Raw genomic sequence first — 24,198 nt, forward strand, 5'->3', positions numbered from 1 at the left:
AAAAGAAAGAGGAAAGTATCAAAATAAATAAGATCACCAGAGAGGAGAAATCACAACCAACACCACAAAAGTAAAAGTAATTATAAGAGAACATTATGAACACTTTTATGCAAACAAATTGGGCCATCTGGAAGAAATAGATAAATTCCTAGAAACAAATAAATTACCAAAACTGAAACAGGAGGAAATAGAAAACTGGAACAGACCAATAACCAGCAAAGAAATTGAATCAGTAATCAAAAATCTCCCATGAGTCAAAAGTCCAGAGCCCGATGGCTTCCCAGGAGAATTCTACAAAATATTATTTATTTATTTATTTATTTATCCCAACTATTTAAAATTTTTAAATTGTTTTTATTTAGTTTTGAAAGAGTGAGAGAGACAGAGCATGAGTGGGGGAGGAATAGACACACACACACACACATACACACACACACACACACACACAGAATTTGAAGCAGGCTCCAGGCTCTAAGCTGTCAGCACAGAGCCTGATGCAGGGCTCGAACCCATGAGCTGTGAGATCATGACCTGAGCCGGAGTCGGACGCTTAACTGACTGAGTCACCCAGGTGCCCCAATAGCTACCATTTAAAGTTAATATATAATATAAGAAAAACTTCCAAACTCATTCTATGAAGCTAGAATTACCCTAAATCCAAAACCATCAAAAACCCACTAAAAAAAGAGAACTACCAACCAATATCTCTGATGAACATGGATGCAAAAATTCTTGAAAAAAATGCTAGCAAATCAAATCCAATAGTACATTCAAAGAATCATTCACCACAATCAAGTGGGATTTATTCCTGGGTTGCAATGGTAGTTCAATGTTTGCAAATCAATCAGTGATATACCACATTAATTAAAGAAAGGTGAAGAACCATATGATCCTCTCAATAGATGTAGAAAGAGAATTTGATAAAATATAGCTTCCATTCTAAATAAAACTCCTCAACAAAGTAGGGATTGAGAGAATATACCTGAACATCATAAAGGCCACTTATGAAAAACTCACAGCTGATATCATCCCCAATAGGAAAAACTTAGAGCTTTTACTTTAAGGTCAGGAAGAAGAGAGGGATGTATATTCTCACCACTGTTATTTAACATAGTACTTGAAGTCCTAGTCTCAGCAATAAGACAACAAAAGAAACAAAAGGCATCCAAATCAGCACGGAAGAAGTCAAACTTTCACTATTCCCAGACAACATTTTATTCTATGTGGAAAACCCAAAGGACTGTCACCAAAGTATTGTTATAACTGATACATGAAATAAGGAAAGTCGCAGGATACAAAATCAATGTAGAGATATCTGTTCCATTTCTATACACCAATAATGAAGCAGCAGGAGAAATCAAGAAGTTAGTCCCATTTACAATTGCATCAAAAACTATAAGATACTTATGAGTAAACCTAACCAAAAAAGTGAAAGATCTGTACTCTGAAAACTATAAAACACCGATGAAAGAAACCAAGGATGATGCAAAGAAATGGAAAAACATTCCATGCTCATGGATTGGAAGAAAAAAAATTTGTTAGAATATCTACTACCCAAAGCGATATACACATTTAATGCAATCCCTACCAAAATACCACCAACATTTTTCAAAGAGGCAGAACAACCAATCCTGAAATTTGTATGGAAGCACATAAGAAAGCCAAAAAAATCTTTAAAAAATGCAAAACTGGAGGTATAACAATTCCAGATTTCAAGTTATATTACAAAGCTCCAGTGATAAAGACAGTATGGTACTCTTAAGAAAACGGACACATAGATCGATGGAACAGAAAAGAAACCCAGAAATGGACCCACAGCTATATAGTTAATTAATCTTCAACAAAGCAGGAAAGAATATCCGGTGGAAAAAACCCAGTTTCCTCAACAAATTGTGTTGGGAAAACTAGACAGCAACATGCAGAAGAATGAAACTGGACCACTTCCTTACATCATACACAAAAATAAATTCAAAAGGGATGAAAGATATAAATGTGAGACAGGAAACCATCAAAACTCTAGAGGAGAACACAGGCAATAACCTCTTGACATCAACCAAAGCAAGTTCTTACTAGACGTGTCTCCTGAGAAAAGGGTATCAAAAGCAAAAATGAACCAGTGGGACCTCATCAAGATAAAAAGCTTCTGCACAGTGAAGGAAACAGTCAACAAAATTAAAAGGCAACCTTTTGAATTGGAGAAGATATCTGCAGATGACATATCTGATTAAGGGTTACTATCCAAAATATATAAACTTATAAAATTGAACATCCAAAGCCCAAATAGTACAGTTAAGAAATAGGTAGAAGACATGAATGGACATTTTTCTAAAGAAGACATCCAGATGACCACCAGATACAAGAAAAGATGCTCAATATCACTCATATTCAGGGAAATGCACATCAAAACTACAATGAGATATCCCTTCACGCCTGTCAGAATGGCTAAAGTTAAGAACACAGGAAACAACAGATGTTGGCGAGGATGTGGAGAAAGGGGAACCCTCTTACACTCTTGGTGGGAATGCAAACTGTGCACCCACTCTGGAGAACAGCATGGAGGTTCCTCAAAAAGTTAAAAAAAAAACTACCCTATGACCCAGCAATTATAAATACCTAGGTATCTACCCAAAGGATATAAAAATACTGATTTGAGGGACACGTGCACCCCAATGTTTACAGCACCATTATCAACAATAGCCAAATTGTATAAAGAGTCCAAATGTTCATCAACTGATGAATGGTAAAGGAACACACACACACACACACACACACACTCAAAATGGAATATTACTCAGCCAACTAAAAGAATGAAATCTTTCCACTTGCAATCATGTGGATGGAGCTAGAGTGTATTGTGATAAGCATAATAAGTCATTCAGAGAAAGACAAATACCATATGATTTCACTCATATGTAGAATTTAAGAAACAAAACAGAAGAACATAGAGAAACAAAGACAGAGAGAGAGAGAGAGAGAGAGAGAGAGAGGCAAACCATAAAACAGACTCTTTTTTTTTTTCAACGTTTATTTATTTTTGGGACAGAGAGAGACAGAGCATGAACGGGGAAGGGGCAGAGAGAAAGGGAGACACAGAATCAGAAACAGGCTCCAGGCTCTGAGCCATCAGCCCAGAGCCTGACGCGGGGCTCGAACTCATGGACCGGGAGATCGTGACCTGACTGAAGTCAGGGACGCTTAACCAACTGCGCCACCCAGGCGCCCCAAACAGACTCTTAAGTATAGAGAACAAACTGATGGTTACCAGAGGGGAAGTTTGTGGGGGATCGGTTAAATAGGTGATGGGTATTAAGGAATGCATCTTGTGATGAGCACTGGGTGTTGTATGTAAGTGAAAATCACTATATTCTACACCTGAAACGAATACTACACTCTATGTTAACTGACTGGAATTTAAATAAAAACTTGAAACTACAAAAAATAAAAAATAAAACACTAAAGAGTACAAATATATATAAATCTCTGAAAAAGGAAAGCAAAATAATGGGACAAAATAAACGCTGAAAAAAAGTTGTCACCATTAGCAAATGTAGTGTGTGTGTGTGTGTGTGTGTGTGTGTGCGTGCATGTGTGTGTTGGATGAGAAGGAGAGGGAGCTAGACCTCTGTGTTTAATATTTGACAAGCTAAGCACCTAAGTAACATAATTTCATCTTTTATACAAGTGTATTTGTCTCATCACTGGTGTTTCCATCAAGATGATTTCTTGGTTTCACTCTATACAGTCTAAATTTTTTTTCATGATTTTCCCAATTATCATCATGTCATACTGTTGCTTACATTGATAAAAATCCATTACTTTGGGAGACAAGTAATTATTCTTTGTGTTTCCTCTTGTCTTGACTTTAAGTCAGGATTGAAAGAGGGATTGGCATGAGTTTGTTTGATATCCTTAGGACATCCACATAGGCACTTAGGTTTTACATTCTGTACACAAAATTAAAATTAACCATGGCATTTTAAGTAATGGTGGTAAATGAATATGTGAAGGGAAGAGTTTAGACGTATTTGTGATGGTATTAACAAGTAATTTCAGTACAGAAGTGAGGTAAGAGATATTCAGGGAACAAAGAAAGGCAAGAGTAACATTGGGGAGTCATGAAACTTCAAGGTCTATTGAAGTGTTATGGAAACTGAGTATAAGTTTAAGGAGATGAAAGGGTAAGACTTGAAGCTGGAAATATACATTATGGACCCAGATTAATAAAACTAATACATGAAACTAGATTGTGAAAACCTCTGGATTCTCTGCTTTATGGATTAGAACTATGATATTCAACTCACACATATGAACAGTTTCTGAGATGACTATTGAGCCTATCCATAGATCAACTGACTAACACATATAAGGTTATTTTATATATTAATTTTGTAGTTCTGAATACATATCACAAGGCTTGGACTATATCTGACAATTTGCCCTGATATCTTCTTATATTTCACAAAGTTGTTTGGTGAGTCCAGAATCAGGAGAAGTGAACTGAAACTTTTTTCTGATTAAGGTAATATTCAGAAGATTATGAGTTTTTATTTTAATGAGATATTTTAGAGTCTGTGAAAAAAGGCGACATTTACAGTGATTTACGAAGTGTACATTTTTAAAATTAATTAATGGATCTTCATAAATCTGGAGGGGGTCTTTACTAAGAAATCTTGATTTTTTTCTGCACCAAAATTATTTCAGTGAAAATGTAGAAGTCTGTGTGATATAACTTCCATTTGTGTAATAGTAGAGGATCCACAAATGTATTAGAACTGACTTTTATAACATAGGAATCTAGGCTATATCCAATAGACTAAAATATAAAAAGAGGCTAAGTATAAAATACTGCAAACTGGTGTGTGGAAAAAGAAGGTGTAGGAAAAATCCACAGAACAAGATGAGGAACATCTGGCTTAGAAGCAATTCATATAAGGCCAAAACAGAACAAAGGAAAGAAAAAGGTTGCCCTTGACTGCAAGATGAATATGAGGCAACATGTGAAAAAATCTTTCAGTCTTATATGCCTTAAAAGAAGTATAAATTGCAAATAGAGAGTGATATTTCAAGGAGATAGTTTATAGGAAGAGTGATGTCAAACGTTGACAGTGGATTATTTGACAGAGATACTGGCAGGATAAAAATCACCTAATAGCAGCTTGAAGGGGAAGCTTAATAAAAAAATAAAGACAATAAATCCAGAAATGAGAAAACTATGGGTCAAGAGTGTATCTGTCTTTTTAAATTTTGAGAGGATGTCATTTAGAGGATCAAGTAGAGATAGTCAATGTCCTACCTTAAATTTGGCTAAAGCCTCTGCCAATCAGACTGATAAGAGTTCCAGAGAAGTAAACTTTAGCTTACTGTAAAGACAAATACTTTCTAACAAGGAGTCTTGTACAAAATAATTTTGTAATTGTCCCAAGAGTATTTAACAGGTTAAGAAATAATACTGAATGTTCACTCCTCCTGTAGCCCTCATGGGATGACCCTGGAGTTTGCCCTTATTAAGAAATTGTAATTAACTTATTTTCAGTCCTCTCTCAGGGGGACTGTTTCCTCCAAACTTCAAAAAAACTTCATGCTGCTATTTTCTGAAATAGTTTCACAGGATTGGAAAAAACTACCGCTACCGTGGATTTTAGCTGCTACTATTTTTGCAGGTTGTCACAGACTGGGAAATCTTGTTACTGGTCTTAAATTTCCATTTTGCTCCCATCTTCATTCAAAGGTTTGCAAAACATGTCAGCATGGAGGCAGAGATTTTTGTGCAGCTTGATTTCATAGATCTATTGGCACTTACTTTAATTTTGGTAGAGAAATACCAGTAATTCTCTAGGGGAGCCAAGGATATTCCTAGTCCATCATGTTCATTGGTGTTCCGGAAGACAGACACACAGGTTTTCAAACAAAATTATACTAAAGAAAGAGCAAGCTTTAATAATAGGTAATAAAAATTATGGCTCCATAGGCAATGCCACCAACAAAAAATATAGTCATGTTGTGCTTAAGGAGGTTGTTATTTTCTTGGGGATTAAACATTATTTGAGATGTTTAATTTTGGCATTGTCATTGACAGATTTATTTATTTAATTTTTTAAGGTTTACTTATTTTTGAGACACAGAGAGAGAGAGAGACAGAGTTCTAACGGGGGAGGGGTGGAGAGAGAGGGAGACACAGAATCCCAAGCAGGTCCCAGGCTCCAAGCTGTCAGCACAGATACTGATGTGGGGCTCAAACTCATGAACCATGAGATCATGACCTGAGCCAAACTCAGATGCTCAACTGACTGAACCACCCAGGCACCCTGATAGTTTTTATTTCTTAAATGCATTTTCTTTTCTAGATTGCAATAAAAAGAATTTGGACCTCTGAAGTTTTCCATGGAAAAGTTCATAAAATAGAAAAACAATATAAGTTTAGGTAAGAATAATTAAAGGAATCACACCTATTTTAGATATATAATAAGACAGCCAAGAACATTTCCTACATGTCTAAAAGATATTTTCCTTGCATTTCAAAATGCTTTTCTTAATGCTTATTTATTTTTCAAGGAGAGAGAAACAGAGCATGAGCAGGGGAGGGACAGAGAGAGAGAGAGAGGGAGACAAAAATTTGAAGCAGGCTCCAGGCTCTGAACTGACAGCACAGAGCCCGACACGGGGCTCAAACCCACCAACTGTGAGATCATGACTTGAGCTGATGTTGGACACTTAACCAACTGAGCCACCCAGGCGCCCCCCAAATATTTGTTCTTAATACTAGTGTGCTCCAACCATCAATAAACTTTGCTATCTAATCAATAAACTTTGCTATCTAATCTATTCTTTTACACAGTTGACCTTTTTTTATTGGCTCCTTATTTTGAAGTTTTAATTTTTTCTCAAATCTAGAAAAGTTTGAGATGACATGAATTTCTTGACAGATTTATGTGGAAAAAAATACAGTGTTAATAAACTTCACAGGATAAAATATATAAAGGCATCACTTACATTTTAGTTTGCACTTAAATAAAATTAGACTATTTCCAGAAGTTGAAGGCAGATTGCATTTTAAAACAATAGCCAAAGTATTGAAAGAGCCTAAATGTCCATCAACTGATGAATGGGTAAAGAACTTGTGGTTTATATACACAATGGAATACTACGTGGCAATGAGAAAGAATGAAATATGGCCCTTTGTAGCAATGTGGATGGAACTGGAGAGTGTGATGCTAAGTGAAATAAGCCATACAGAGAAAGACAGATACCATATGTGTTCACTCTTATGTGGATCCTGAGAAACTTAACAGAAACCCATGGGGGAGGGGAAGGAAAAAAAAAGAGGTTAGAGTGGGAGAGAGCCAAAGCATAGGAGACTGTTAAAAACTGAGAACAAACTGAGGGTTGATGGGGGGTTGGAGGGAGGGGAGGGTGGGTGATGGGTATTGAGGAGGGCACCTTTTGGGATGAGCACTGGGTGTTGTATGGAAACCAATTTGACAATAAATTTTATATATTGAAAAAAAAGGGATTACGGTACAAAATTTAAAAAAAATTAAAAAAAAATAAAAGATCTCTAGATGAGACAGTTGGGCTTTTAGAAATTTACCTGTACTTGTAAGAGGGTTTTTTTGTTTTTTGTTTTTTGTGGGTTTTTCTTTTTTTTTTTTTTTTGGTAGAGAATTCGTATTATCTTGAAATGTACTTTTAGCTTCTTTGTCTTACATTTACTTATTTTTATACTGTAATGAAGCAAAATATTATGAGAAAAATAAATACTAAGTGATAAATTCAAGGAAGTGTCTTTTTCTTACTATGAGGCGTTTATCAGATTTTAATGTTTGAAATCACAAATGACATCTAACAATTACAGAGTCATGTGTGTAAACTTAATGGGGTAATGAATATGAAGATGTTTTTTCAGCTATCAGGTCTCTTTTAATGTGAAGTGTTATATGTGATAATAGAGAAATAGAATTTGCCATGGGTGGTAAGGGAGGAGACAACCACTCAGAAGTGACTGACTTCATTCTTGTAGGCATCAGGGTCCGTCCAGAGCTCCACAGTCTCCTCTTCCTACTATTCCTGGTTGTTTATGGGATGGTCCTTCTGGGGAACCTTAGTATGATTGGCATCATTGTGACCGATCCCCGGCTGAACACACCAATGTATTTCTTCCTAGGCAATCTCTCCATCATTGACCTCTCCTACTCCACTGTTATTGTACCCAAAGCCATGGTCAACATCCTATCTCAGAAAAAGACCATATCCTTTGCAGGCTGTGTGACTCAGCTATTTCTTTATGCACTTTTCATGGTCACCGAGGCCTTTGTCCTGGCAGCCATGGCCTATGACCGCTTCATCGCCATCTGCAATCCACTCCTCTACACTGTCCGCATGTCAAGAAGCCTCTGTATCCAGTTGGTGGCTGGTTCCTATCTCTGTGGCTGGGTCAGTTCCATCCTTCAAATCAGTGTAACATTCTCAATGTCTTTCTGTGCCTCCCGAGTCATTGATCACTTCTACTGTGATTCAAACCCCATCGAGAAGATCTCCTGTTCCAATATCTTTATGAATAAGATGGTGTCATTCAGTCTGACTGTCCTCATTATTTTGCCCACAATAGTTGTTATTGTGGTATGTTACATGTATATTGTGTCTGTAGTTTTAAAGATGCACTCCAGTGAAGGGAGGAAGAGAGCCTTCTCCACTTGGAGTTACCACCTGGGAATCATAAGTTTGCTCTGAGAGTATTTCCTTTGTCAATTTCACACCTCCCAATAACCTTAAACTTTGTAAAGTGGCTTCAGTATGTTACATTTTGTTCACACGTATGCTGAACCCTTTAATCTACTCTGAGAAATAAGGGTGTTAAAGATGCCATGAGAAAAGTCCTGTGGAAGAAAAAGTTTTACTTTAAATCTGCTTCCACTTATTTTACTGTTTCTTGTACCAACTGATTTTGTCTGCTTGATCTTCTAGACTCAGACATTTAAAGTTCAGGCTGATTAAAAGACAAAACAAAACAAAGCATGTTAACTCTTTTATTCCACAGCATTAATAATTTCCCATAAAGAATGCTCCAAATAACTTATTCACATTTCCTCGAGGCAATGTTAAATATGAAAATTCTGGACACCCATGAACATTGGCATATTTCTACAAGGAGTTATATATTTCTTAGTCTCCAGGTATTAATATGTTACACAAATGGGGAAGTATAGAATTTTAATGTTTCTCTTCCTATATACCTAAGTAAAATTGAGATACAGAAAATACCTAGTACGATTAACTTAGAAACTGTGTGACCAGGTTTTATATGCAAATATATTCAGTATAAATGCTAATTCTGTGTTTTGTTTTTAATGTCATTCCAAAGATGTGAGTGCATGAAAATAAGATAAGGAAAAAAATGGAAAGGTAGAATAGCCAGTGATCCTTGTTGAATTAAAGGGACCAAAGAGGGAACAAGGGGAAATTGTAGTGATTTGGTAAATTATGACATTTTGTTTGGTTTTCTTTGAATGGGATGGTCATCCCTACTTTGCTCTAATACTGTGAGTATATTTTAGGATGCTTATGGTATTTTACAGCTGATGCCCTGTATCATTTGGATAATACAAATCATTGGTGGTGACTATGCAACTAGTAAAAACCCCATAGAGAAATAAAGTCAGGTTGAAAATCTGTTAAAAAAAATCACAATCATTACAATAATATCTATGATTATTTGAAGTATATGTGTGTGCATGCATATGCGTGTTATTCTGTCTATGCATGAGAGTGTTTGGATTAGTTTGATATAGGGTAATTTTAAAATGTGATCAAGATGTCGAGGGAGGCCAAATTATGGAGAAATTCATGTCAGAGTTACTGATTTTACAACTGATATAAATAATACTTCAGCCAAACAGTCACAGTGCTTAATTCCAGTCTATATAAAACAGACACAAACTCAACCTAATATAAAAGATTGATATTTTATCAGGTCTCTTTTTTTCTGGTTTTGTTTATGTAAAAGCCTCCTATGATGAATGTATAATGGCAAGCATCTTTATGGGTTAATGTTTATTAGAGTAAGAGACTTGATAAATAAGTTTTTTATTTAGGAAACAAAAGGAGAGAAGCAAAGTGATTGATTTTAGAAATCAAAGTTGTATTTATTCCCTCCTCCCTAAACTTGTGAATGAATCTACCATTTTTCTTGGTATTCATATGCTACTGTTTAAATGATATTCAGAAAAACATCATTTGAGACAGAAATAGGAATCCAGATCATCCTTGGGAAAGTGACTGTTGGCATTGGTTATTATTAGTCTGGAATTAATAAGTAGGCTTAGATTTTACTTATTTCCACTAGATGCCCCTTAGTATTAGAATGTCACTCTGTGGTAGATCAAACAAGTGTGAGTCACTAAAGACTGTTGGGAAAAAGATTTGAATATTGGATTAGAATACAGCCTGGATTTGTTTGCTTTAGTTTTTAGTCTGGTTGATTGCATATCCTGTTTTATAGTCATAACAGCAGTATTCCAATGCATAACCTCACGAGTGGCATTGCTGAAACCACTTCATATGCTTGAAGGAATCTGGGAAAGTTGAAAACCAAGGCAGAATGCTTTAAAATGTGCTAAATAAGGTCTCTATAATTTTCTTTCAATTGCCATAAACATTTTCCTTGCTAATGTTCCTGGGTTCACAGGCCTTATTTGAAAAGTAGAGCCTAATTTATACCTGTCTTGTTACTTATGCCATCAAAATTCCATCAAAACACCGCAATGTCTTATCAACCTTTTGTTGGCCTTTTTGGCATGTCTTTTATTTTTCAATGTTTCATGGAATGTTAATGAAACACTGCCACAACCAAGGGACTTTGCAGGTTATATTCCACAACATATACAACATGTTGTTATTTTGAGGGGTCTTTAAAACTGCACCTAAAAATCCACTAAAGAGAAATCTTTTAATATTCATATGATCTTAAGAGGCTGAAGATTACATTAGACACCTTAAACACTCTTATGTGTGATGATTCATCTTCCCTGGTTACTAGTTTTTGGACATGCACATATATTGGTTATCCTATAACAATGTGCTGCATTTGGTCTTTAAATGCTATGTACTGTTAATGCTTACTTAATGTTTAGTGTAATGATGCAGAACTTTGGTGAGTTCATTTATAATAATATTTTCTATTGCCAGAATGCTGACATTCAGCATGCTGACATCTATCATGATTCAGATAGTTGCAAGTCATTTTAAGCACTGTTTGAAACTTCATTAACTTACTTATATTAAAGTTGACTAACTGATATTAAATTTAAATGACTACATTAAGCATCTGTGGGGAAGCACCAAGAGCTTGCTTCATTGTCTATCCTTTGGAAAGTTTCAACTTCTTATTATGAGATTTAAATTATTATAGTGATTGGAGAAACTGAACTGATTAAATATTGTAAAGTGTTGTAATATTGGATGATATTGGACTATGCTATTCTTTTTTTTTTTTAGTTCTAATACTTTTTATTGTCAAATTGGTTTCCATACAACACCCAGTGCTCATCCCAAAAGGTGCCCTCCTCAATACCCATCACCCACCCTCCCCTCCCTCCAACCCCCCATCAACCCTCAGTTTGTTCTCAGTTTTTAAGATTCTCTTATGCTTTGGCTCTCTCCCACTCTAACCTCTCTTTTTTTTTTTCCTTCCCCTCCCCCATGGGTTTCTGTTAAGTTTCTCAGGATCCACATAAGAGTGAAAACATATGGTATCTCTCTTTCTCTGTATGGCTTATTTCACTTAGCATCACACTCTCCAGTTCCATCCACGTTCTACAAAGGGCCATATTTCGTTCTTTCTCATTGCCATGTAGTACTCCATTGTGTATATAAACCACAATTTCTTTATCCATTCATCAGTTGATGGACATTTAGGCTCTTTCCATAATTTGGCTATTGTTGAGAGTGCTGCTATAAACATTGGGGTACAAGTGCCCCTATGCATCAGTACTCCTGTATCCCTTGGGTAAATTCCTAGCAGTCCTATTGCTGGGTCATAAGGTAGGTCTATGTTTAATTTTCTGAGGAACCTCCACACTGCTTTCCAGAGTGGCTGCACCAATTTGCATTCCCACCAACAGTGCAAGAGGGTTCCCATTTCTCCACATCCTCGCCAGCGTCTCCTGATTTGTTCATTTTGGCCACTCTGACTGGCATGAGGTGATATCTGAGTGTGGTTTTGATTTGTATTTCCCTGATAAGGAGTGACGTTGAGCATCTTTTCATGTGTCTGTTAGCCATCCGGATGTCTTCTTTAGAGAAGTGTCTATTCATATTTTCTGCCCATTTCTTTACTGGGTTATTTGTTTTTCGGGTGTGGAGTTTGGTGAGCTCTTTATAGATTTTGGATACTAACCCTTTGTCTGATATGTCATTTGCAAATATCTTTTCCCATTCCGTTGGTTGCCTTTTAGTTTTGTTGGTGGTTTCCTTTGCTGTGCAGAAGGTTTTTATCTTCATAAGGTCCCAGTAATTCATTTTTGCTTTTAATTCCCTTGCCTTTGGGGATGTGTCAAGTAAGAGATTGCTACGGCTGAGGTGAGAGAGGTCTTTTCCTGCTTTCTCCTCTAGGGTTTTGATGGTTTCCTGTCTCACATTCAGGTCCTTTATCCATTTTGAGTTTATTTTTGTGAATGGTGTGAGAAAGTGGCCTAGCTTCAATCTTCTGCATGTTGCTGTCCAGTTCTCCCAGCACCATTTGTTAAAGAGACTGTCTTTTTTCCATTGGATGTTCTTTCCTGCTTTGTCAAAGATTAGTCGGCCATACGTTTGTGGGGTCTAGTTCTGGGGTTTCTATTCTATTCCATTGGTCTATGTGTCTGTTTTTGTGCCAATACCATGCTGTCTTGATGATGACAGCTTTGTAGTAGAGGCTAAAGTCTGGGATTGTGATGCCTCCTGCTTTGGTCTTCTTCAAAATTACTTTGGCTATTCGGGGCCTTTTGTGGTTCCATATGAATTTTAGAATTGCTTGTTCTAATTTCGAGAAGAATGCTGGCGCAATTTTGATTGGGATTGCATTGAATGTGTAGATAGCTTTGGGTAGTATTGACATTTTGACAATATTTATTCTTCCAATCCATGAGCAGGGAATGTCTTTCCATTTCTTTAAATCTTCTTCAATTACCTTCATAAGCTTTCTATAGTTTTCAGCATACAGATCTTTTACATCTTTGGTTAGATTTATTCCTAGGTATTTTATGCTTCTTGGTGCAATTGTGAATGGGATCAGTTTCTTTATTTGTCTTTCTGTTGCTTCATTATTAGTGTATAAGAATGCAACTGATTTCCGTACATTGACTTTGTATCCTGCAACTTAGCTGAATTCATGTATCAGTTCTAGCAGACTTTTGGTGGAGTCTATCGGATTTTCCATGTATAATATCATGTCGTCTGCAAAAAGTGAAAGCTTCACTTCATCTTTGCCAATTTGGATGCCTTTGATTTTCTTTTGTTGTCTGATTGCTGATGCTAGAACTTCCAACACTATGTTAAACAACAGTGGTGAGAGTGGACATCCTGTCGTGTTCCTGATCTCAAGGGAAAAAGCTCTCAATTTTTCCCCATTGAGGATGATGTTAGCTGTGGGCTTTTCATAAATGACTTTTATGATGTTTAAGTATGTTCCTTCTATCCTGACTTTCTCAAGGGTTTTTATTAAGAAAGGGTGCTGGATTTTGTCAAAGGCCTTTTCTGCATCAATTGACAAGATCATATGGTTCTTATCTTTTCTTTTATTAAGGTGATGTATCACGTTGATTGATTTGCGAATGTTGAACCAGCCCTGCATCCCAGGAATGAATCCCACTTGATCATGGTGAATAATTCTTTTTATATGCTGTTGAATTCGATTTGCTAGTATCTTATTGAGAATTTTTGCATCCATATTCATCAGGGATATTGGCCTGTAGTTCTCTTTTTTTACTGGGTCTCTGTCTGGTTTAGGAATCAAAGTAATACTGGCTTCATAGAATGAGTCTGGAAGTTTTCCTTCCCTTTCTATTTCTTGGAATAGCTTGAGAAGGATAGGTATTATCTCTGCTTTAAACGTCTGGTAGAACTCCCCTGAGAAGCCATCTGGTCCTGGACTCTTATTTGTTGGGAGATTTTTGATAACCGATTCAATTTCTTTGCTGGTTATGGGTCTGTTCAAGCTTTCTATTTCCTCCTGATTGAGTTTTGGAAGAGTGTGGGTGTTTAGGAATTTGTCCATATCTTCCAGGTTGTCCAATTTGTTGGCATATAATTTTTCATAGTTCCCTAGTAATTGTTTGTATCTCTGAGGGATTGGTTGTAATAATTCCATTTTCATTCATGATTTTATATATTTGGGTCATCTCCCTTTTCTTTTTGAGAAGCCTGGCTAGAGATTTGTCAATTTTGTTTATTTTTTCAAAAAACCAACTCTTGGTTTCGTTGATCTGCTCTACAGTTTTTTTAGATTCTATATTGTTTATTTCTGCTCTGATATTTATTATTTCTCCTCTTCTGCTGGGTTTAGGCTGCCTTTGCTGTTCTGCTTCTAGTTCCTTTAGGTGTGCTGTTAGATTTTGTATTTCGGATTTTTCTTGTTTCTTGAGATAGGCCTGGATTGCAATGTATTTTCCTCTCAGGACTGCCTTCGCTGCATCCCAAAGCGTTTGGATTGTTGTATTTTCATTTTCGTTTGTTTCCATATATTTTTTAATTTCTTCTCTAATTGCCTGGTTGACCCACTCATTCATTAGTAGGGTGTTCTTTAACCTCCATGCTTTTGGAGGTTTTCCAGACTTTTTCCTGTGGTGGATTTCAAGCTTCATAGCATTGTGGTCTGAAAGTATGCATGGTATAATTTCAATTCTTGTATACTTATGAAGGGCTGTTTTGTGACCCAGGATATGATCTATCTTGGAGAATGTTCCATGTGCACTTGAGAAGAAAGTATATTCTGTTGCCTTGGGATGCAGAGTTCTAAATATATCTGTCAAGTCCATCTGATCCAATGTGTCATTCAGGGCCCTTGTTTCTTTATTGACCATGTGTCTAGATGATCTATCCATTTCTGTAAGTGGAGTGTTAAAGTCCCCTGCAATTACCACATCCTTATCAATAAGGTTGCTTATGTTTATGAGTAATTGTTTTATATATTTGGGGGCTCCGGTTCGGTGCATAGACATTTATAATTGTTAGCTCTCCCTGGTGGATAGAACCTGTAATTATTATATAATGACCTTCTTCATCTCTTGTTACAGCATTTAATTTAAAGTCTAGTTTGTCTGATATAAGTATGGCTACTCCAGCTTTCTTTTGGCTTCCAGTAGCATGATAAATAGTTCTCCATCCCCTCACTCTCAATCTAAAGGTGTCCTCAGATCTAAAATGAGTCTCTTGCAGACAGCAAATAGATGGGTCTTGTTTTTTTATCCATTCTGATACCCTATGTCTTTTGGTTGGCGCATTTGGTTCATTTACATTCAGTGTTATTATAGAAAGATATGGGTTTAGAGTCATTGTGATGTCTGTATGTTTTATGCTTGTAGTGATGTCTCTGGTACTTTGTCTCACAGGATCCCCCTTAGGATCTTTTGTAGGGCTGGTTTAGTGGTGACAAATTCCTTCAGTTTTTGTTTGTTTGGGAAGACCTTTATCTCTCCTTCTATTCTAAATGACAGACTTGCTGGATAAAGGATTCTCGGCTGCATATTTTTTCTGTTTAGCACACTGAAGATCTTGTGCCAATCCTTTCTGGCCTGTCAAATTTCAAAAGAGAGATCAGTCACGAGTCTTATAGGTCTCCCTTTATATGTGAGGGCACATTTATCCCTTGCTGCTTTCAGAATTTTCTCTTTATCCTTGTATTTTGCCAGTTTCACTATGATATGTCATGCAGAAGATCGATTCAAGTTACGTCTGAAGGGAGTTCTCTGTGCCTCTTGGATTCAATGCCTTTTTCCTTCCCCAGTTCAGGGAAGTTCTCAGCTATTATTTCTTCAAGTACCCCTTCAGCACCTTTCCCTCTCCCTTCCTCCTCTGGGATACGAATAATGTGTATATTATTTCTTTTTAGTGTATCACTTAGTTCTCTAATTTTCCCCTCATACTCCTGGATTTTTTTATCTCTCTTTTTCTCAGCTTCCTCTTTTTCCATAACTTTATCTTCTAGTTCACCTATTCTCTCCTCTGCCTCTTCAATCCGAGCCGTCGTCGTTTCCATTTTGTTTTGCATGTCGTTTAAAGCGTTTTTCAGCTCCTCGTGACTGTTCCTTAGTCCCTTGATCTCTGTAGCAAGAGATTCTCTGCTGTCCTCTATACTGTTTTCAAGCCCAGTGATTAATTTTATGACTATTATTCTAAATTCACTTTCTGTTATATTATTTAAATCCTTTTTGATCAGCTCATTAGCTGTTGTTATTTCCTGGAGATTCTTCTGAGGGGAATTCTTCGTTTGGTCATTTTGGATAGTCCCTGGCGTGGTGAGGACCTGCAGGGCACTTCCCCTGTGCTGTGGTGTGTATAACTGGAGTTGGTGGGCGGGGCCGCAGTCAGACCTGATGTCTGCCCCCAGCCCACCGCTGGGGCCACAGTCAGACTGGTGTGTGCCTTCTCTTCCCTTCTCCTAGGCGCAGGATTCACTGTGGGGTGGCGTGGCCTGTCTGGGCTACTTGCACCCTGCCAGGCTTGTGATGCTGGGGATCTGGCGTATTAGCTGGGGTGGGTAGGCAAGGTGCACGGGGGCAGGAGGGGCAGGCTTAGATCGCTTCTCCTTAGGTGATCCACTTCAGGAGGGGCCCTGTGGCAGCGGGAGGGAGTCAGATCCGCTGCCGGAGGGTTGGCTCCGCAGAAGCGCAGAGTTGGGTGTTTGCGCGGAGCGAGCAAGTTCCCTGACAGGAACTGGTTCTCTTTGGGATTTGGCTGGGGGATGGGCGGGGGAGATGGCGCTGGCGAGCGCCTTTGTTCCCCACCAAACTGAGCTCTGTTGTCAGGGGGCTCAGCAGCTCTCCCTCCCTTTGTCCTCCAGCCTTCCTGCTTTCCAAGCAGAGCTGTTAACTTATGACCTCCCAGACACTAAGTCGCGCTTGCTGTCGGAACACAGTCCGCCCGGCCCCTCCTCTTTTGCCAGCCAGACTCGGGGGCTCTGCTTGGCCGGCGAGCCGCCCCTCCGCCCCGGCTCCCTCCCGCCAGTCCGTGGAGCGCGCACCGCCTAGCCGCCCTTCCTACCTTCTTCCGTGGGCCTCTCGTCTGCGCTTGGCTCTGGCGACTCTGTTCTGCTAATCCTCTGGCGGTTTTCTGGGTTATTTAGGCAGGTGTAGGTGGAATCTAAGTGATCAGCAGGATGCGCGGTGAGCCCAGCGTCCTCCTACGCCGCCATCTTCTGCATCTCTCCTCATTAATTTCATTCTTAAACATTTCATAATTTCCATTTTTTATTTTAAGGTATAAACTATTTAGAAGCTTTGTTATTAAAAGAGTCTGTCTGCTTACATAAATGAAACTTACTATTCTATGCCCTTATAATATTAATTATATCAGTACATTTTGTTGTATTGAATGCGAGTTTTGGCATAGGTTTGTAGCCCCATAATAACTTTTTACTACATTGAACTAACATATCTGGTGTATTTATTCCAATTATTATATTTTTAATTTACTGTGGTATTTTGTTATAGAAAAATCACCCATAAGTAGTATATGGTTACATCTCATTTCACATCTTACAGAAATTATAAATCCAATTTAAAGTGTTTAAATGGGGTGTCCGGGTGGCTTAGTCAGTTGAGCGTCCAACTTCACCTCAGGTCATGATCTCACAGTTCATGGGTTTGAGCCCCATGTAGGGCTCTGTGCTGACAGCTCAGAGCCTGGAGCCTGCTTCAGTTTCTGTGTGTGTGTCTCTCTCTCTGCCTCTCTCTCTCTCAAAAATAAGTAAACATTAAAAAAAAAGGTTTAAAAAAATAAAAAATAAGGTGTTTAAAAAATAACTCCATTTTTAATTTAATTTAATTTTATGGCCATTGGAATTTAACTTTTTATTTGTTTATATTTTTTTCTTACTTTTTCTCAGAAATAATTAATGCTAAGATTCCAATCATATCCCAAAACATTGATGACCTATACTTAAATGTTCATGTAATGAACAGCCAACTTTGATAATATTTTTGGTATTGCTTTCCCCAGTTTAAGACCCCAAATTCAGAAGAAAAACAAACTTCAAAAGAGTATTTTATAATCCAAGTATTTCTTGAGTTTTTAAAGATGACTGCTCCCTTGTAATCATGATGACATGGTAAAAATGAGTGAGAAGTGATGGTATAAATAATTGGTTATAATTGTTGTGCTCCCTTTGTTTCAGTAGTTTATCACAGTTATTTCAGTGACTCTGCAAGTCTACAATATGGTAATTATCAGATCAAAAAGAAATGTTCAATCTTCCTAGAATGATTGCATATAGGTACATATATTTAAAATTAATGTATTTAATTAATGGTATAATACTCATGATCAGTAGAAACATGGTCAGATACAAAGACTGATATCATGTTTTTATTAATTTTATAAAAGTATTACATATATAAAAATACACAAATCATAAATGTATAGCACGATAACCTTCTTTCATGTTGGAGGGGTAACTCATGGTGATAATACGCACCACATGATAACCAGAAGATCTAAACCCAGGTTCAGTATCTATTAGGTTTTGGCTCCTTTTTTTCTCTTTCTTTTTCTTTTTTCTTTCTTTTTCTTTTTAATCTAGAGCCTCTGTGGTCCTCATGGAGCTTGGCTCTGGAGGCTAGTTACCTTAATAACTTACTTATACTTCTTTTTCTCCCAAGAGGACCATCTCCCAGAAGGTGAAGGAAACCTCAATGCTGCAATTATTTGAAAAAGCCCCACTGTTAGCCCAAAACCAAAGCCAGTATGGATAACCACGGTTGATATTCTAGTAGGTTATCAGGGATTCCAGATGGTTCAGGACCTCTATTTACATATCCAGGACAATCTACTTCACTTCTTTAAAAGCACTCAACATCCAAGAATGCAAGACAGAATATCCTGAGGATCCATTCCTCAGGTTCACTTTGCATACCTACAGACTGTAATTCCTGGATTTGTTTCAGTCTTAGCAAAGCATCATTTGGAAAATTCACCTTGGGTCTTCTACAAAGGACTCTAGCATTTTTCAAGAAATAACTACTAAAGGAAAGGACAGTTATTTAAACAGAGAAATTAGGGAAATTATTCCAAGTTCTCTCGGGAAGGGCTAAAACTGAGATAATAAACATGCATTTGGAAAATTTGGGGGAAAGGGATTCGTTTTATCTTGACACACTGATTATACAACACTTAGAACAAAGTCATTAATTAACTTTATGTTTACCTTTTTTAGAATTAAAATAACAAGAGGACAACATCGGGATTCTGTTTCTTCATTTTCAGAATCTAACAAATTACCAAACAATATAAGGTAAGAGCACATCTTAAAACATGCAAACTCTGACGATTAAGTCATAAACTGAGCACTCTTTTATTGGCTACTCTGGGAAAAATTCTCCATTTTCAGTTCTTCAGGTGAAAACTTATTAACATGACAACAAATTTGATAGGAATAAATTTGGAAAATTCAAATGAACAGTGTCCCTGCCCCTAGGCAAGATTACAGGAAAATAAGTAAAATATATTATTTTTCAAAAAATATTCATGGCTACATCAGGCCCTCTTTTCATGGCTTAAGTATCTTATGCCTCCATCGGTCCTAAGTATGATCTATTTATAATTGCTCTTTTTTAATACTGATGCTGGCAGGTGGTCAGAGGACCTGGAGTTGAGAGGAGTCTCATAGGACCAGCTAAGAGGGTTTTTGGCTTCACACAGGGTGGAAATCAAACATGAGCCAACAGGATATGAAAGCAGAGTTTACAGAAGAGATATATATATATATATATATATATATATATATATATTTAGAGAGACAGAGACAGAGACAGAGACAGAGGCACAGAGAGACAGAGAGACAGAGAGAGACAGAGAGAGAGAGAGGGAGATGGAAAGAGTGTGTCCAGGAGACTTAAAAAGGAAAAAAGCATGAGTTTTGTCTTTTTTCTGGGTCTGAGGTTTTTATTGAAGATGGTGGTCTGATGTACGTGTCATCTCAGGCAACCAGGAACTGGTTTGAAGAAAGACGAGGGCCCAGGTGTTATTCCTTGGAACCAGGGGCTCTTAACTTGGAGATATCTAGCTTGGTGTCCTGGAATATGCATATGATAGATTTATAAGGTCCTTTTCAACTGATCTTTTCTTAGATGTTATTTTTTCTAGAGAATCATTACCTCTATGTCCCTTACTTGATGAGTATAGGCTATTTGCATTACAAAGCATGTAGAAAGTGGGGTGGGGCTGCAGGTCCTAGAAAGAATAGAAGTAGGGAAAAAAAGCAGCTTTTTCTCTCTTGGGGTCCCTTAGGTTGCCCTGTCTCAATACAGTTCCAATACTTACAGAAATACAGCCCCAAAACTAACTTTTTGATTCATCATCGTTTGTAACTGGCTTAAATTTAAGTCAGAATAATTTATAAAGTTAATGAACAATGATTATAGAATAACTTAACAAATCCTAATATTGTAAGAGATTATTTGGAGCTTGGATCAAATCCAGAGTTCATTTGTTTTGCCTTGTGCCTCTCACCAGGTTTCTGCCATGGGTGACAAGGGAACAATCACTCGGAAGTAACTGACTTCATCCTTGTAGGCTTCAGGGTCCGCTCTGAGCTCCACATTCTCCTCTTCCTGATCTTTCTGCTTGTGTATGCCATGATCCTCCTAGGGAATGTTGGGATGATGACCATTATTATGACTGATCCCCGGCTGAACACACCGATGTATTTCTTCCTAGGCAACCTGTCCTTCATTGATCTCTTCTATTCATCTGTTATTGCACCCAAGGCCATGATCAACTTCTGGTCTGAGAGCAAGTCCATCTCTTTTGCAGGCTGTGTGACCCAGTTCTGTCTTTTTGCCCTCTTCATGGTGGCGGAGGGATTTCTCCTGGCAGCCATGGCCTATGACCGCTTCATTGCCATCTGCAACCCACTCCTCTACTCTGTCCAGATGTCAGCACGTCTCTGCACTCAGTTGGTGGCCGGTTCCTATTTATGCGGCTGCATCAGCTCAGTTCTTCAGACAAGCACGACATTTACTTTGCCATTTTGTGGTTCTCGGGCCATTGACCACTTTTTCTGTGATATTCGCCCACTTCAGAGACTATCTTGTTCTGACCTCTTCATCTACAGAATGATTTCTTTTTCCTTATCCAGCATCATTACCTTGCCTACTATAATTGTCATTATTGTGTCCTATATGTATATTGTATCCACAGTACTAAAGATACGCTCCTCTGAGGGACGTAAGAAAGCGTTCTCCACTTGTAGCTCTCACCTAGGAGTCGTGAGTGTGCTGTATGGTGCTGTGTTTTTTACATATCTCACTCCGGACAGATTTCCTGAGCTGAGTAAAGTGACCTCCTTATGCTATACCTTAGTCACTCCCATGTTGAATCCTTTGATTTACTCTCTGAGAAACAAAGATGTCAAAGAGGCTCTAAAAAAACTTTTAGAGATGAAAAATGCTATTCCTTGATTATTATTTCTCATCCATCGAAGGTATTGTGGCTATTTCTTTCATCTTTCTTGTGACCGTTAATGAAAATTAATCTCCTGAACATCATAAAAATATTAACACAGCTTTTTCAAGATGATGTGTGTTCCACATATTACATTTTTTTGCTCAGGGACATTGTTAATCCAAAATGTCCTTGATATCGGAAATGTCCTGGACATTAGGGCAGCATTTTTCAAGTTGAACCTTCCCACTGATCTAAAATAACATTTTAGGGGCGCCTGGGTGGCGTAGTCGGTTAAGCGTCCGACTTCAGCCAGGTCACGATCTTGCGGTCCGTGAGTTCGAGCCCCGCGTCGGGCTCTGGGCTGATGGCTCAGAGCCTGGAGCCTGCTTCCGATTCTGTGTCTCCCTCTCTCTCTGTCCCTCCCCCGTTCATGCTCTGTCTCTCTGTCCCAAAAATAAATAAACGTTGAAAAAAAAGTTTAAAAAAAAAATAATAACATTTTATTTCCTGAATTGACTTTTATATTTTTATAGCTTGCTGTTAAATGTGATTTTGATATTTTATTATAGTGTACAAACAGTACTTGTTAAACAGTTATCAAACATTCAGTTTGACAAGTGAAAAAAGTATTATAAAATACTTTCACCAGCATTTTATATGTCATGTATTGAGAAGAAGTATAATAAGGAGAAACAAAAAATAAGTAATCTTCATAATACATATTAACTTGAAATATTGTTTATTGATGTGTTAGAGGCTCTGAGGCCCTCTAGGTGCTGGATCCCAACTAATATGAAGAAACAAGTGGGACAAAGAGAACTGCAAATATTTCTCAGTAGTCACTTCCTCAATTTGGATCTTCATAATTTTTTTGTGTTAATTATTCTATGAAATACTTTTTGAAAATTATAGCAGGAAGGTAGTCATCAAATACTGTATGATCCAAAATCACTCTTTTATGCTTTAGAATATTTATTTATTTGATTAATTTTCTTGATTACTTATTTGATATGTTCGCATCGTGGGGTAAGCTCAGGTATCAATAAGGCCATTCTTTTGGGGGGATGCATATATGTATTTAATTTTATTTTTGAAAATGTAAAGTGTTTACATAGTTAAAAGTCAAAACTGTATACAAATATATTCAGAGAAATCTCACTGCTATCTCTTTCTTCTCCATGGTGTTGCCACCAGCTCCTTATGAGAAACCATTTTCAGTAAGTTTCTGATTTATCCTTCCTGGATAAATGTTGGCATAGTTAAATAAATAAGTACACACGTAAATAAATGGCTTTTCAAAAGTTCTTCTTACCTGGAAAGTAGCATACCATATACAGTCTTTTATACTTTGCTTTTATTTTTTGTTTGTGCTTTTATTTATTTATTTTAAAATTGTAAAGATGTTTTTATTTTTATTTTTTTAATGGTTAATTTAATTTAATTTAATTTTAATCTATGTTAGTTAACATATAGTGTATTAATGATTTCAGGAGTAGAATCCAGTCATTCATCACTTACGTATAACATGCAGTGCTCATCCCAACAAGTGTTCTCTTTAATGCCCATGAACCATTTAGCCCATCCCGCCACCCACCTCCCCTCCAGCAGCCCTCAGTTTGTTTTCTGTATTTAAGAGTCGCGTATGGTTTGCCTCCCCCTCTTTTTTTATCTTATTTTTCCTTCCCTTCCCCTGTGTTCATCTGTTTTGTTTCTTAAATTATACATGTGAGTGAAATTATATGATATTCATCTTTCTTTGACTTATTTCACTTAGCATAATACACTCTAGTTCCATCCAGGCTATTTATTGCAAATGGCAAAATTTCATTTTTTTGATCACCAAGGAATATTCCATTGTATATATACACCACTTCTTCTTTATCCATTTGTCATTTGATGGATATTTGGGCTCTTTCCATAATTTAGCTATTGTTGGTAGTGCTGCTATAAATTTTGGGGGTGCATGTGTCCCTTCAAATCAGCGTTTTTGTATCCTTTGAATAAATACTTAGCAGTGAAATTGTTGGGTCACAGACGAGCTCTATAATTAAGTTTTTGAGGAACCTCCAAACTGTTTCCAGAGTGACTGCACCGGTCTGCATTCCTACTAACAGTGCAAAAGTGTTCCCCTTTCTCTACATCCTCGTCAACATCTGTTGCTTCCTGAGTTACTAATTTTAGCCATCCTGACAGGTGTGAGGTGGTATCTCATTGTGGTTTTGATTTGTATTTCCCTCATGATGAGTGATGTTGAGCATCTTTTCTTGTGTGTGTTGGCCCTCTGGATGTTAAATAAAATCATTCTTTAGGGAGGTTACAATTTAGTGTGAGAGTCACAGCTTACACAGGGAATTATAATCCAGAAATGTGTATGCCAATAATACATACAAGTGGTAAGATTGTGGTTGGTAATAAGTGAAAATCTGCAGTGCTACGTGGAAGATATATTTAAAAGGAATAAGACTGGAGTCAGGGAAACTGCTGAATCAATTCATATTATTGATGAAAGCTTGAAGTATGCCAATGTAAATCTAAAAATGCTGATTTGAAAAGCTGCACATAAAA

The 24,198-nt window shown here is 37.3% G+C and overlaps 1 protein-coding gene and 1 pseudogene across 1 annotated transcript; both read left to right on the forward strand.

Moving 5' to 3' along the window:
* Positions 1-7,962: 7,962 nt before the first annotated feature.
* Positions 7,963-8,727, forward strand: LOC125171001 (olfactory receptor 9K2-like). Its single transcript, XM_047868024.1, has one exon. It carries the CDS (start codon positions 7,963-7,965, stop codon positions 8,725-8,727), a length of 765 nt encoding a protein of 254 aa, XP_047723980.1.
* Positions 8,728-20,679: 11,952 nt separating this feature from the next.
* LOC125170620 (olfactory receptor 9K2-like) lies at positions 20,680-21,647 on the forward strand (annotated as a pseudogene).
* The last annotated feature ends 2,551 nt before the right edge of the window (positions 21,648-24,198 follow it).

This window comes from Prionailurus viverrinus, chromosome B4, assembly GCF_022837055.1.
Source record: "Prionailurus viverrinus isolate Anna chromosome B4, UM_Priviv_1.0, whole genome shotgun sequence".
In the NCBI taxonomy this organism is placed as follows: domain Eukaryota; kingdom Metazoa; phylum Chordata; class Mammalia; order Carnivora; family Felidae; genus Prionailurus; species Prionailurus viverrinus.